The 15,532-nt window shown below is 43.0% G+C and overlaps 1 protein-coding gene across 1 annotated transcript; it reads left to right on the forward strand.

Annotated features, from left to right (window-relative positions):
- The first annotated feature begins 731 nt into the window (after nucleotides 1–731).
- DNAJC25 (DnaJ heat shock protein family (Hsp40) member C25) lies at nucleotides 732–9,378 on the forward strand. Its single transcript, XM_054002735.1, has 4 exons — nucleotides 732–1,872; nucleotides 2,823–2,975; nucleotides 4,897–5,367; nucleotides 8,328–9,378. The coding sequence occupies exons 1-4, from the start codon at nucleotides 1,204–1,206 to the stop codon at nucleotides 8,448–8,450; spliced, it is 1,416 nt and encodes a 471-aa protein (XP_053858710.1). The 5' UTR covers nucleotides 732–1,203; the 3' UTR covers nucleotides 8,451–9,378.
- The last annotated feature ends 6,154 nt before the right edge of the window (nucleotides 9,379–15,532 follow it).

Raw genomic sequence — 15,532 nt, forward strand, 5'->3', positions numbered from 1 at the left:
CACATGGGAGGCACACTCATTTCTAGCATTAAGAACAGCACATGCTCTCTGATGAGCTGAGCATTTTTGTGGTGAGTATTTGCAGCATCAAGCCCATATCTGCTTTCCTAAGAAAGGTCGAACACTGAGGTGATGTTCCTGCTGGTTACACCAGAGCAGAGATGTAATCCTCCTTTCCAGGAGAAGTCTTTGCATATGGGACATCACAGATGGCAGACCTACTGTCAAAGCCACCATTTCAGGGAGCTGTGCATACAGAATCAGTCAGAATCACAGAATGGGTCAGGCTGGAAGGATATCTGGTCCAACTTCCCTGCTCAAGCACGACCACCCTAGAGGACATGGCACAGGATTGCATCCACACAGTTCTTGAATCTCTCAGGTGAGGGAGACTCCACAACCCCTTTGGGCAATCTGTTCCAGTGTGCAGTCACCTGCACAGTAAAGAAATTCTTCCTCGTGTTCAGGTGGAACCTTGTCACCCTCCCTTAGGATACTTCTAGACATAGGTGAGGTCACCTATCAATTGTGTCTTTAGGCATCTGCAGGCAGAATGTTCTCCAAGATTCCGTGCCTGGAGGCAGTGTACCTGGCAGTTCCCAAAGTGGAGTCACTTAAATTATGTTGGACCCTACATGACAGGTGGTCAGACCCTGAGCTCTGCTAGGACCAAGCCTAAACCAGGTACAGGTTCAGGAAGTACTTCAAGGTTTCTTCCCTAGAAGAATCACAGAATCAATGGGGTTGTAAGGGATCTCTGGAGATCACCTACTCCAATCCCCCTGCCAAGGCAAGGGTCACCTAAAGCATGTGGCACAGGAACGTGTCCAGGTGCGTTTTGAATACCTCCAGAACGGAGACTCTGTGACTTCCCTAAGCAGCCTGTCCCAGTGCTCTGCCACTCTCAGTGTAAAATTCTTCCTCATGTCGAGGAGAAACTTGTGTTTATGGTCTTTGCTCCTCCTACTACCGCTAAGAATCACTGAAAATTGATTCTTGGCATCTGCCTTTGAGATATTTATATTCATTAATGAAATCCCCGCTCAGTCGTCTCTTCTCCAGACTGAACAGGCCCAGTTCCTGCAGTCTCTCCTCATGAGAAACATGCTCCAGACCCCAAATCAACTTTGTGGCCTCCTCTGGACTCCTTCCAGTATCTCCGTGTTTTTCTTGAGCTGTGGAGCTCAGAGTTGAACACAGCAGATGAGATACGGCCTTACCAGGGCTGAGTACAGGGGGCAGGATCACCTCATCGACCTACTGGCAGTGCTCTTCCGAATGCATACCAGGATTCCGCTGGCGTGGGTGCAACGCAAGGGCACACCGCCGGCTGGAAAAACGGGCCGGCAGCAGCCTGTGAGAAATCGGGGACAAAGGACCCGTCGTAGCGCTCGGCGCATCGAGCAGACCCCGCGCCCTCCCTCCCGCCGCCACCCCCGAGCGCGGGCCCTGTCGCGACCCGCCCCCTATCGGGCCTCCGCCCTCCCGCGCCGGCACCGCCGCCGGCCGCGCGCACGGCGCGGAGTGTGGCCCGGCCCCGGCGGCGGCGGAGAAATGGCGGCGGCGGTGGCGGTGGCGCGGTGGTGTCCGGGCGGGCGGTGGGCGCTGTGCCTGTGCCTGTGCGCGGCGCTGCTGCCGCGGCCGGCACGGGGCCTCACCGACCGCCTCTACTGCGGCCGCCGAGTCTGCTACGAGGTGCTGGGCGTCAGCCGGCAGGCCAGCAAGGCGGAGATCGCCCGCGCCTACCGGCAGCTCGCCCGCCAATACCACCCCGACCGCTACCGCGGGGAGGCCGCGGGCGGCGAGGGCAGCGGGTCGCAGGCGGCGCACGAGAAGTTCCTGCTCATCGCCGCCGCCTACGAGACCCTCAAGGTGAGAGAGCGGGACCGCCGCCGCGGCCGGAGCCGCTCCGGTAAGCAGTCAGGGAGGGGAGGAGAAACACCCCGAAGAAGCCTCCTTCCGTAGCCAGCCCGAGAGTGCGGGAAAGAGGATGGAGTGCTCTTGAAAATCCTTCTGTGTCTAGAACGCGTTCTTTTCAAATTTATTTATTTTATTTATTTATTTATAACGAACCTACTAGGCTTTATCTTGGAGGTATACCTTTAAAAGTAGCAGTGACTCGAGTAGCATATGGGATCTCAGGGCAAAGCATGTGTGACTTGGCAAAGATGGAACGCAGGAATGGAAGAAGGAGACGTGTAAGTGTTTTAAGGCTGCAAGGGATTAGAAAAGGGAACTTTTTTTTGCGAGGCGGAAGAGGGGACGGAGTTTGAAAGGAATTCAGTTGAGCTTCGCAAAATTATATTTCCCCTCCCGCAATTACATGGAGGAAAATTATGAAAAACTCAGAAAACATTCGAACAATGAGGTTTTGTATTGGCCTTCCATTGGAGAGATTCCATAGCCCTGTAAACTAATTCCTTTAAGTTTTGTAAAACAATTTTCTACTAGGTTCTTAATCTGAAAGTCTTTTCCTGAGCAATACTTATTAACACCAGTCCAGCTGGACTTCCCACTCTGAAGTTAAACAAGTTACTCTCTGGATTTTAGTTGCTTGTCTATTTTCTAGTTTTAAATGCCTTTGCACAGCGCCTGCTTATTCATTTTACGACTAAACATGTAATATGTGCATGGGCAGATAAGTGCGAGAACAAATTAATAGAGAATATGAGTAAACAACTAATTTCCTCTGTTTCATACTCCCTTGGGCTGCCACCAGTTTTACAGAGGCATGGTCCTTAGTGAGTTGTAAAGCACATGTACAATAGAGCAAGTGAAAGCAGGAATTTAAACCTGAATGAGTTCTTCATGTCATCCTGCAGGATGAAGAAACACGTAAAGATTATGACTACATGCTGGATCATCCTGAAGAGTATTACAGGCATTACTACCACTACTACCGTAGGAGACTGGCACCTAAAGTAGACGTCACAATAGTGATCCTAGTTACAGTGTGTGCCATCTCCGTGTTTCAGGTAAAATTTCACGTTTACATTGTACTGCTCTGTGAGTTTCTGGACAAGAAGAGAAGTAGTGGCAGCTCTCATAATGTACCATTTAATAAAAAGTGTCAGTGAAGAGCCCTGTTCCTCTATGCTGTGGTTCAGGTCTATGTGGTGTCCATAAAAAGCAGATTTTTGACTGCCATTGATACCTTGAACAAAGGTAGAGATTAGTTTCTTTTAATTTTGTTGAGACAAGGTGCATCTTTTCTGAAGAATTTACTCAGTTCTTCCTGGCAGGCTCAGAGTAGCTCAGGCAGGACTAGTGCCCAAAACAAAGTATGTCAGCTTGTCAAGATCCATAAGTAAATTAAAAAAAAAAAAAAACAGACTAGCAAACTGAATTCAAGACTCAATTCAGATTATAGGACTGAATATCAGGAGTTTACTAAACTTGTGTGAATCTCGCATTGCGGTGTATTTTAAACACCACATTGATGAAGTCAGGAGAGAAGCAAATTCAGTTCAGCAGAGTTTACTCTGAAGGTGGTACATCCAAGGCCAAGAAAACCCCCTGTGTTTTAGATGAAAAAGCTTGTGCTGTTGCTGACAAGAGCACAAAAGTTCATAACTTCTCTTTAGGGTCTTTTAAATCACTGGTTCAAAACATCATTAAAAATACCCAAGAAGTTTAAGAGATGAAGATATAGCTTATGCTGTGGTACAGGCAGCTCAGTGTTTAGTGGGATATTGGAAGTTAGAATAAAAAGTTTGTTGATCAGAATTTGAGAGCTTGGAATAATAAATTCTAATAGCATATTCAGCCAAATACCTAATTTATCTTCAGATTTAGTAGTGGCAAAGTTTCATTTCATGTCTTATTTCTTATTTTCTCTGCAAGTGCAGACACTCACTTTCCTGGAGTCCCAACTGCAAAATGCTTCTAAATTCAGTGTAAGCATCTGTGTAAACTGGTTTGCCCATCTTGCTTTCTGTTGTTTCTGCTTCTTGGCATTTGCTAAGGTTGTATAGTGGGTTTATGTCTGCGCTTGGTCTTGCTAAATGGTGTGAGATGCGTCATGGTTAAAAACGTTGTGTCAGTGAGACACGCTTGGATGTCCCAAGAATGAAAGTGAGCTGCTAACTTTTTCCTTCTTTGCCTATCTAGTTTCTTCTACGTTTTCCATGCCTCATCTCAGGTCATTTACAAGACCCTAGACAGGAATAACATCATCTCTCAGCTAGTTCTTGTTCTTCTTCTGTCTTCAGAAGGAAGCATTCTCAGGGTTGTGCTGTACAGGGCTAGGAGCTGGACTTGATGATCATTGTGAGTCTCTTCCAATTCAGGATGTTCTATGATTCTGTGTTCATCCAGGCAATACATTTCTGATTTGTTGTCTGGGTTTTTTTTTTCCCCACTCCCTTGAAATCCAGCATGTAGCTGGCAATCAGAGAGGTATGTTGAGTCTTGTATAGTAGACGCTGCCAGAGTAATGAGATTGTCACATACTTAGTCGATGTTCAGTGATCTGTTTTAAATGGGTAACAATTTTACACTTAAATATTCATATACTATTTATACTAGTTCCTATATTTACAAATATAACAAGAGGGGCTTCTGAGAATGGCTGGCACAGCCTGGTATTAACTTGCAGGAGATTGCCATCTACTCAGGAACAAAGCTGTTCAGAACAGTGTCTGCTTGGCCTTCCTTGTCATCATAAATTGAGATACACTTGTATACATCCATTTTCCAGGTGCTTCACTGAGTCTGGAGGGATAGCTTCTGTGATACCACAGAACTACTGTTAGCTTCACTTTTTGCCCTTACTGTAATATAACTGTGTTTAAAAGTGTGTGACAGCATAACTTTTTTCTTTTCCTGGCAAACCTCCAGATAGGAGTGTGTCTGTATTAAAATATGATTTTTACTTTTACTGTTCTTAAATTACAGTTCTTCAGCTGGTGGAGTAGTTACAATGAAGCTATCAACTACTTAGCATCTGTGCCAAAATACCGTATACAAGCTACTGAGATTGCCAGGCAACAAGGTTTACTCAACAAGACTAAAGAAAAAGGCAAGAACAGGAGATCTAAAGAAGAAATTCGTGAAGAGGAGGAAGAAATTATCAAAGACATTATTAAAAATAAAATAGATATAAAGGGTGGTTATCAGAAACCCAAAATATATGATATCCTTCTATTTCAGATCCTTCTTGCTCCTTTTTACTGGTGCAAATACATAGTTTGGTACTTTTGGTGGATTTATTGTTTCACTATTAAAGGGCAAGAGTATGGTGTGGAAGAGAAGTTGTATATCATACGAAGGTTCATGAAAATGTCTCAGTCTCAGTTTGACAGTCTGGAAGATCATCAAAAAGAGACCTTTCTTGAACGGCAACTGTGGATACGAGAAAACTATGAGGTGGGTAGTGATACTGAAATCAGCTAGGAAATAAACTTTCTAACACAACTTGAAGTATTAGAAAGCAGGCGTTCTTTATTACGGCACTGGACACACCCCAAGGATATGTCCTCTAATTAAATATATGTCATGAAACTTTACAGTGGAGTATTTATTCCATCATGATCATACATATTCATTCAATATACTTCTTAACTAATATATAAACATCACTTTTCCTAGAGCTAATTTGCATGCATCCAAGTCCTGCTTGGTTCTTGGAAGTCCTTTTATGGTTCTAGAGGCTTGTCTGAAGGGGTCTGTGATGATTGTATTGACTGAGTGCTTCAATATTACAGGTGTCCTTTCCTTGAACTTTTTCTTCAGGCACGTACTGTTGCTTCTTGTTACATGCAAAAACACCACTGTTTTCCTTATTATCTGTTCATCCACTGGATCCAGCTACTTTGACATACCTTTTTTTGCTAATTAGTCTTTAAGGTCTATCCAGCAGCTTCAGGGATGCTGAAAATTTCTCTTCTCTGTGTTATTTATCAGTAGCCCTGGTGGAAAAACTAATGTTGGTTATCCAGCAGTCCCAGAGCAGTATTAACAGTGTGCTCTTATGGTAGGTTGAAGACTATTGTCTGTTCTCCAAACAGTAATAATTTGTAATAAGTATTACCCAGATTGTCTGAAACTCCTATTTCATCAGTCTTCTAAGCTGTTAATTCCTGGCTCAGACTGTTTTGATTGTTTGTTTGTTATTGTTTTGGTTTGGTTTTCCCATCTGTCCTTTGATAGTTCTTTGGCCTGTGGAGAGTCATAGACTGTTCTTGCAGTGCTGTATACCTATTCAGGTAGGCATGGCATAAAAACTACCATTAGGCACAACTTCTGCTCTTGCCATGGATAGTCAATAAATTAATAGTCAATACTAGATAGTCACTATGTAATTTTTAAAAATTCTGTGAGAGCAGAGAAAGAACATTAGCCACAGCATGGATTTTTCAGTCCAGAATTATTTGGGATGCTGAGGCATGGCATGTTGACAGCACCCTTCTGTTATTCCACAGAGGTGCATCTGTGGGCCATTTTGATGGGAGGTTTCTAAAGAAAAACATGAGAATGTGCACTTAGTCTGCTTAAGGGGATATGGAGTTGGTGCTGCTGTTCTGCATATGCTGGGGAAAGAGATGGGATGATGGCAGGACACCAAAGATAAGAGAATGTTTTCTAGAAAACCCATCCTAACTGAGCAGATATACATGCCTAGCAGCTAATCCTTTCCTTACATTAACACCTATTTTACCATTTTCCTCTTCAAGTTTGTAGGGTAATTCACCCTTGCCTCTTTTGAAGAAACAATCTGAAGTTGAAAGACTGAGTAATGCTGCTAGTTAAAGCAGATGTTAATATGGAAAAAGATTGGATAGATATCCTGTAGTAGGGAAAAACTGCCCTAGTTTCTCATCCATGCAGTTTTTAACTAAGCATGTTTTGGTCACTGAATGTGAAAGAGCTGTATTTGCCACAAGTGAAGTGTTTTTAGCTCACACTTGTCTCCTGTAGTGGCCAGCAGTTAATTTTCTGTAACAAATACATGACAGCTGAACCTGTATAGTAATATTTATCCATCATATTCTGCAGCTTTGTGACTTTTTGAAAAGGAAATGGTGTCTTTGTAGCTAATTGCTTCAATGAGTTTTACCTGGTCACTTGTATGCAATGAAGTTTTCAGTCTCTGCTGTGCTATCTGGTTATGAGGTCATCAATACTTGAAGAAAGTGGTAGAAGAGGATTTTTTTGAAACCACCTGGACTCCTGCTCATTCCACTATTACAGAAAATGGAGAATAATCATGCTTTATTCTGTTCTTGTGCTAGCTGTGCTTTTGTGTACTACTGCCATATCCTTACTTGAAATGAAGTCATGTATTTTCTAGGCTGAAAAATAATGCTGTAGTGTTTCTCCCCAAAAGTTTGTCTGTTCCTTCATCAATGGAGATGTCTATCTATATGTTGTTCAGTTTTCTGGTGTTTTAGGATGGGACAAACAGGAATTCAATACACAGGGACATCATAGAGCTCCACAATATTTTTACTGTTTCCTAATGGTTCTTAAAACCTTTATGATCACTGAGCATTGAGTTTGTGTATTCATGTAGCCATCTATAATATATTTTTTAAATCTTGTTCATGCATAGCGGAACTCTAAATTTAATTGGCCTTTGAGTCAGACTAAGTCACATGACACTGAGATGCTAAAGTCATGGATGGTTTTGAGATTTATGCTGGCTGCACCTACATAAACTGCCTTCCAGAATAAAAATGTAGATACTGTTGCATTTTCGTGGCTTTTTTTTTTTTTTTTTTTTTTTTTGATTATTGACTTTGCTGTTAACTGTAGATTCCATTGCAGTGACAGAATATTTCTTGACAGAATGTAATTTTTTATCTTTTAGTACTGTAAATACTGGATGCTGAGATAGTTGAGATATTCTCAACTTTGTTGAGAACCTTACTTGGGAACAAAAAGTCCCATAGTGCTATTCTGTTAGATGATGACTTTGAAAAGGGAGAACAGCTAAAATGAGCTGAACAGCTCCATTGAACAGTATGTGTGCTGAAAGGGACTCGCAAGGTTAGATTTTCAGAACATGAGCAGTTGCTTAGTGTGTATTTTGTTGAACTCATTGAGCATCTACTTCTCTAGCAAAAAAAAAAAAGTTTTGGAGCTTACAGGAAGATTGTTCTGCTCTCAGCAAAAACACAAAGCATCTTGGGCAGTAAGCAGTAGGCTCTTGGGCTGCAGGTCCTCCAACACTTCGTGTTGGTCAGGGTCTGCTTCTGCACTGCAACTCAGTCTTTGGTAAGAACAATAAGCTGGCAAATTATTTAAGAATAAACACTTAGACCCTACTTGAGGCTCAGTTAAGCTGTTTCTTCATCCTTATTAAAACCTTCTCTCTGTCTTACCAGGTGTATAAACGAGAACAAGAGGAGGAGTTAAAGAAGAAGATGGCCATGGATCCCCGATGGAAGAGATACCGGCGGTGGATGAAAAATGAAGGACCTGGAAGACTGACTTTTATTGATGATTGAAAGTTACTGAACAAAATGTGTGCTATTGCTGAAAGTGATTTGCAAAACTTTTCATTACATCATTCAGAGTTTTGTCTGCTGTGGCTTAGCAGTGATCTAAAACTCAGGAACTATTACATCAGGCAGAAGCATAATACAGGTTTACCATTTTTATAAATCAGACCTATTAAAACAGGCTCAGCCTAATGTATATATGCCATTTACTTGGGGATATCAGTGTGGAATTCATTATTCCAAACAATGTATTTTTGCTAGATACTTCATATTCATCATCAATGAAACCATTACGCTAGTCTTTTTGAAAATGTTTTTAGTTCAAACCTTGACAAGTCCCAGTTTTCCTCTTTAAGCTGAAGGGTTTCTGCAAATGGAAACTGAAAATGCTTATAAAAGATTCTGAAGCAAGGACCATTTTCTGTTTTCCTCTCTTTCCCCCTACTTCTCAATCTAATTTCTAAGATACCAAATTGGTTGTTTCTCATGTAAACAATATGGGGATTATATGAGACTACTGCTATTCCTGCTTCACTTGGAAATGGATTTTATTCTTTGTGGGAATAAATGATGCATGATTGATCATCATTGTGATGCAAACAAGCCTTAATTCTTTGTTCTACAGAGTAATTAATGAAACAGTATGCTTGGATATTTGTGTTTTTTCATCTTGTACATTGGATAATACCTGCTTGTTCAGAACAAGTATACCAGTGAATATTAGTTTATTAAATGTGACATTTCTTTCACCAAAGTATTGGTTAAAGGGAAAAATGACCCTTTTGTTAAAAAGGGCAATTTTGATGCCTTATGTAAATAAAAGTTTATATATGCAGACTTGATTAGTTTTAAATTCTAAATCTTAAGTATTCATTACATTTATCTCTTCTGATCAGACCTCTCAGTACTTAGAATAAATAATACATAACAGCAATCTGTGTGGTTTGCTCTGTAACAACCGAGATCAGAGAGTTTCTGTAATTTGCTGGTAAAAGGGATTCTGCTACCTTATTCCTCTTCAGTAATTTTACTGGGGAAGGAAAGATGGAGCATAGTCTCTCTCTGTCGTCATACTTGTAAAAGTGAGTTCCTTACAAGGAAACTGCTGAAAACAGTGCCTTGTTAGCTACCTTTTGTGGAGATTTGTTCTCGGAGTACAGGTTTTGAACTTGCTACTCCTGACCTTTTGCATATTTTTGAAATGTTGTTTCAGTTTTCTGTTTAAAAAAATATATTCAAAAACATGTGTTGTAGTTTTATGCCCAGCTGGAGATGAAACACCTCGTAATTGCATGTTCAACTCCCCTCACTTCCCCCCCCCCCCCCCCCCCCCCGCCCCGGTAGAATGGAGACAAGAGTCAAAGTAAAACTTGTATGTTGAGATAAGAACAGTTTAATATTTGAAAATACAGTAAAATACAATAATAATGGGAAACAGTAAAACAAGTGATGCATGATGCAATTGCTCACCAGCCACTGACAGATGCCAGACTCCCCTTCCTGTACCCAGATCTGCTGGCCTTCTGGGTAACCCCCCCAGTTTAATTACCAGGCATGATATTCTCTGGTGTGGAATATCCATTTGGTTAGTTTAGGTTATTTGTCCCAGCTATGTTCCCTCCCAGTTTGTGTTTTGTGGTTTTTTTGTTTGTTTGGTTGGGTTTTTTTTGTGGTTGGTTTGTTTGTTTGTTTGTTTGTATCTTCTCACTGGCAGAGCATGAGACCAGATGGGAAAAAGTCCTTGACTTCAGATAAACTAGACTTAGCAAAAACCAAAATATCACTGTGTTATCAACACCATTCTCATTCTGAATCCAAAACACAGCACTGTAACAGCTACAATACCCACTGTTTATTCCATATCATCTGCATTACGTCAAATTTCACACTCCCCAATATCCCATCACCTTCCCTCTTTTGATAGATATACAAACATCATTCTCTTAGTCAATGGAACACTCTGTTAAAACATCCACACAATTAAAAAAAAAAAGTTTGTTGAATTCATTTAATCCGTGACTTTGGCCTTTATCCTTGGTAAGAGTCTTTCAAGTAGAAAAGATGGTACAAGGTGTTGGTTTGTTGCATGCTGCATACGAGCCAGTTCCGATCCCAGTACTGCTGCACATGGTGGTTTTATCAAAGTTCATTTTTGTGGGTGCAGTGATCAGAGGGAAGTCAGGCTCAGATCCCCAGAACAGTTGTGATTAGGATTGATGCCATGAGGTGCTCTGTGAGGTGTCACACATGCAGCTATTAATACCACTTCTACACACAGAAGTGGTAATACAGTGTTGCATAGTGATGAACATCATACAATTCACTGGCTATTTTCACCTAAAATCAAATTGCCTTGAGGCACACACAGGACTTCCCCATCCTCCAACATTACCCACCAAGTGCACCTGGGTCCTTGAGCAAAAGCAATCCCACAGATAGGTTTGCCTTTGTCTGAGGCAGGAATAACCCAAACCACTTTCCCCAGCATGCTTTTAATATACACTACAGGAAATTTATCCCCTTCTATACCACATAAAAACTTTGGGCAGGGCCAGCCTGGCTAGCAGATCCTCTGGTATCTAACCAGGTAGCCTTTGCTAAATGTGTATGTATCCCAACATTTGAATGTCCCACCGCCCATTGTTCTCAGTGTAGTCTTTAACAGTCCATTTCATAATTCATTCTTTCCAGAGGCTGGTGCATGATAGGGAATGATACATCCACTCAATGCCATGTTCTTTGGCCCAAATGTCTATGAGGATGTTTAGGAAGGAAGTTCCACTGTCTGATTCAGACCTTTCTATGTTGCCACACGACTTGATTTTCCAGGCCCAGGATGGTGTTCCAGGCAGTGGCATGAGGCACAGGGCACGTCCCTAGCCATCTGGTGGCTGCTTCCACCACTGTAAGCACATGGCACTTGCCATCACAGATTTAGAGGGGTATGATATGGTCAATCTGCCAGGCCTCCCCTCAGGCATCATCCTCCATACCACAGAGGCTTTACCTGCCTGGCCTGCTTTATGACAGCTCATGTTTCACATTCATGGATAACCTATGTCCTTGGTTAAGTCCACCTCTCAATCCCAAACCCATCTCTGTGTTGCATCTCTTCCTTGGTGTCCCAAGGTGTCATGGGCCTACCAAGCTAGAAATAATTTACCCTTGAGTTGCTACTCCAGGTCCACTTGAGACTCCTGAGTCCTGGAAGCCTGATCCACTTGCTGGTTATGCTGATCTTCAGTGGCCCAGCACTTGGGTACATGATGCACCTTCACAACCAGGCTCTCCATCCAGGCAGCAATATCTTGCCACAGTGCAGCAACTCAGATGGGTTTACCCTACACCAATTATTCTGCTTCTGTTACTGCAACCACCCCCACAGGGCATTTGCCACTACCTGTGAATCAGCATAAAGCATCAGCCATTTCTCTCATTCAGCAATGTCTAAGGCCAGCTGGATGGCTTTCAACTCTGCAAACTGACTCAATTTACCTTCTCCTTCAGCAGTTTCTGCAGCTTGTTGTGGGGGCCTCCGTACAGACTCTTTCCATCTCCAGTGCTTTTCCACAAGGACAGCAAGGACCCAAACAAAAAAGGCATATTGCTCCTTCCTTTCTGGTAATGTATTACATAGTGGGGCCTCTCCAGTACATATTACCTCTCCTTCTGGTGACAGTCCCAAATCTTTGCCTTCTGGTCAGTCCATGATCACTTCTAAGATTCCTGGATGATGAGGTTTCCTATCCAAGCTCATTGTGCAACCAGTGCAACCCACTTACTCCACATAGCATTGGTTGCATGATGTGTAGAGGAGATCCCCCCTTTGAATATCCAGCCCATCATACAACCAGTATACCAGGAGGAGCTGTGCTTCAGTTCTAATCGCTTCCAAAGTGGCTTGGACACCATAAGCTGCCTTGTATCTCCTTTTTAGTTGGAGTATAATAGGCCTCAGATCCTCCATATGGCCAATTCCAAAAACCTAGGGTTCAACCTTGAGCCTCACCTGCCTTTCTGTCAGAGGCTCCAGGAAGAACCATTCTCTTCAGCTGCAGTATAAGGCACATTTTTTACGTCTTGCCCTATTCAGACTGGCCAAGGGATACACCATGAATTATCTCCTGTTTGGTTTATTCAAAGGCTTGTTGCTGCCCAGGGTCCCATTCAAAATAATTCTTCTTCTGTGTCATGTGCTAGAGGGAGCTTACAATCAGACTAATTTGAAATGTTCATTTTCCAAAATCCCATAGTGCCTAGAAGAGCTGGTGCTTATTTCTAGGTAGTTGGTGGGCATATCACTGTGTTATAGGTAAAAATTGACCCAGCCGAATTTAAAAAAAGAAAAAAAAAATTTTATTATAACAATCAAATTCTATCTGAGCCAGCCACAAAGAAAAGGACAGTGCCAAGCCCGGGATCGGCGCTGGGTGAAACACAGGTTCAACTACTCTAGTAGACGGTCTCTCCTATGCTTCATACCACCCGTTCTGTGCGAGCAGTTTTTATACAGTTTATTTTGCTTGAGGCCGGGATTTCGGTGATCAGCCTTTTCTTTCCATTCAAAGTCCCACATATTCATAAAGTCTCTTTTCTCTGCGCCGGGTTGAACAATCCGAGGTCCGGGAAGCGATGTGCATCGATGACGGAGTTACGGGAACCCGGCATTGAGCTGCATCCCCCGGAGATTCCAGCGACTCCAATCTCAGGTACTTGGCGGGACAATCATCGCTTGTGCGTTCCTAGATTATCTCGAGAAACCGCCCATCTCCAAGCGAGCCATTTGCATTAACTTGTAAATGAAGCCTTGTCTACAATGGTTTCGACACACATGAGACAACCCCCCACTTTGCCCTGGCTCCCTTGCTTTGTGTCTATATTTAATCATATAAAAACTCCTATCCATATATCACTTTATAGGCGCAAATTATGCTTATTACACATAACAACTGTTATCCTATTAGTAATGTCCATTGGGATCTGCTGATGTCCATCTTGCCATTCTATTCCTAAAAATTGCATGTCCTATGCAGGTCCCTTTACCTTACCCTGTTTTATGGGAAAAAAAATGGACTTTAGAAGGATATGGATTTTCTTTCCTTTCTCAAAAACCTCTCCTGCAGTATTCCTCCAAACAAAGATCTCATCAATATATTCCAGGTGTGCTGCTTCACCCTGCTCCAGTGCAGTCTGGATCAGTCCATGGCAGATGGTAGAGCTGTGTTTCCATCCCTGGCACAGTCAATTCCAGGTCTACTGGACATCCCTTCAAGGGAAAATAAACTGTGGCCTGCTCTCTGTTGCCAGAGGGATTGAGAAAAACATGTCAGCAAGGTCAGTGGTGGCACAACTTGGCTGCCTTTGACTCATGTTTGCATTGAAGCTCCAGAATGTTGGGTGTGGCAGCACTCAGAGGTGGCATTCATCCAGGCCATGATAATCTACTCTTAGTCTCCATCCCCAATAGACTTTCACACTTGCCATATGGGGCTGTTAAGGGGTAAGCAGGTCCTGCTGCTCACTCCTTGGCTCTCCAGCCAGCAAACCATGTGTAGGAGTTACAGAGTCTCTGTTGGAGCCTTATTAACTGCCATGCACAACTGTGGTAGTGAATGGTACCTGCTGTTCTTCAGCCTTCAGCAACCCCACAACAGGAGAGTCCTCTGGGAGATCAGGCAAGATAGACCACTGTTTCATTTCCTCTGCCTCTTGAGAAGTTATACCAAAAGCCCATCAATACCCTGAAATATCATCTCCTGGCACAGTCTATGCCAAGGATGTGTGGAGCCTCTGGTCCAGGCACACTAGGGTGCTTTTTCCTCTAATTCCCAGTTGGACTAATCTTAGCCTCCAATAGAGTCAGCTGTTCAGACTCCCCTGTCACTCCAGAAATACAAATGAATTCTGTCCCTGTACAGCTTGATGGCATTAGGGTACAATGTGCACCAGTGTCTACCAAAGCCTTGTATTCCTGTAGGGCTGCTGTGCCAGGCCATTGAATCCACACAATGTGGATTCAATGGCCTGGCACAGCAGTAAACCCAGTTATCCCTCTCCTCCACCTGGCTAGAGGCTAAGGCCCCTCTAATACTTATCTCAAGGTTCCCCACTAACATCTTGTAGAAATGGACTAGAACTTTTTTCCATAGGGTCAGTATTATGACCAGACCTTCCATTCTGCCTGGAAAACTGTCTGCTGGAGACTGGACCAGCAATCTCCCTGGAAAAAAATTGCACTGTGCTTGTTTTCCCCTGCAATTCCTGCACCTGTGCATCTAGGATCAAGGTGGATTGTTCATACCACTTCCTCATATCCTCTCTGTGGTCCTGCTGGTAAAACCACAGGGTATCCTGTGTGTACCTTTTATATCTTCTCTCTTGAGCAAGAGGACACCTGCTGTTAGTAGTAGAAATAGGGGCCCCTACAGGTGAGGAGTAGGACATAGTCTCTCTGAAATGCTGAAAATCCTGAGTCAGTTAATCTGCCAGCTTATCTGATAGCTTTTCCACAGCTGCAGTGATGGGGGAAGGAATACTGACTTTGTATTCCTGGATGTAGAAAATCACCCACTGTTGGTTGTGCGTTATCTTTCCAAAGTACTGTTGACAAGGGATTGGCATGTTCTGTTGGTGCGCTCTGTACAAATTTCCACTATGAATTGTGGACATCAGACATCATCTGGACCTCGGGGAGCTGCACATTGTCCAGGTCAAAATATATCACTTCTCATATGGCTAATTGCCTCAGGTATTTAATACATTTCTCTATTGCAGCCTATTTGCTTAAGTTACATGGAATATCTTCTTTATAGGGGTACCTTGTCCTCCCACTTGATAAGAGTCATGTCCACAGACAAAGGACTTGTGTCTTTATTCCCATTGCTTTGTCAATGCCCAGTTTCTCAGCAAGTGGTCCCAGCTCCCTGCTTTCCTTACTCTCTTAATGCCACACTACTGGCTCTATTGTCCCAGCACTGGAGCAGCCAGGTGATTATATAGTCACCTGGACAAGGACTGAAATCTTCTCATATCTCCCGCAGCTCACTCAGGGAAAGGGATCAATTGTGGCTCTCTCTTCTGTCTCCTCC

This window comes from Vidua macroura, chromosome Z, assembly GCF_024509145.1.
Source record: "Vidua macroura isolate BioBank_ID:100142 chromosome Z, ASM2450914v1, whole genome shotgun sequence".
Classification (NCBI taxonomy): domain Eukaryota; kingdom Metazoa; phylum Chordata; class Aves; order Passeriformes; family Viduidae; genus Vidua; species Vidua macroura.

Bases quoted from the DNA above. Each gene is read 5' to 3' on its own strand.
- DNAJC25 (XM_054002735.1), top strand. From the start codon at position 1,204: ATGAGATACGGCCTTACCAGGGCTGAGTACAGGGGGCAGGATCACCTC. The intron at 1,873-2,822 runs GTGAGAGAGCGG...GTCATCCTGCAG, and splicing joins CCGCCTACGAGACCCTCAAG to GATGAAGAAACACGTAAAGA. The intron at 2,976-4,896 runs GTAAAATTTCAC...CTTAAATTACAG, and splicing joins GTGCCATCTCCGTGTTTCAG to TTCTTCAGCTGGTGGAGTAG.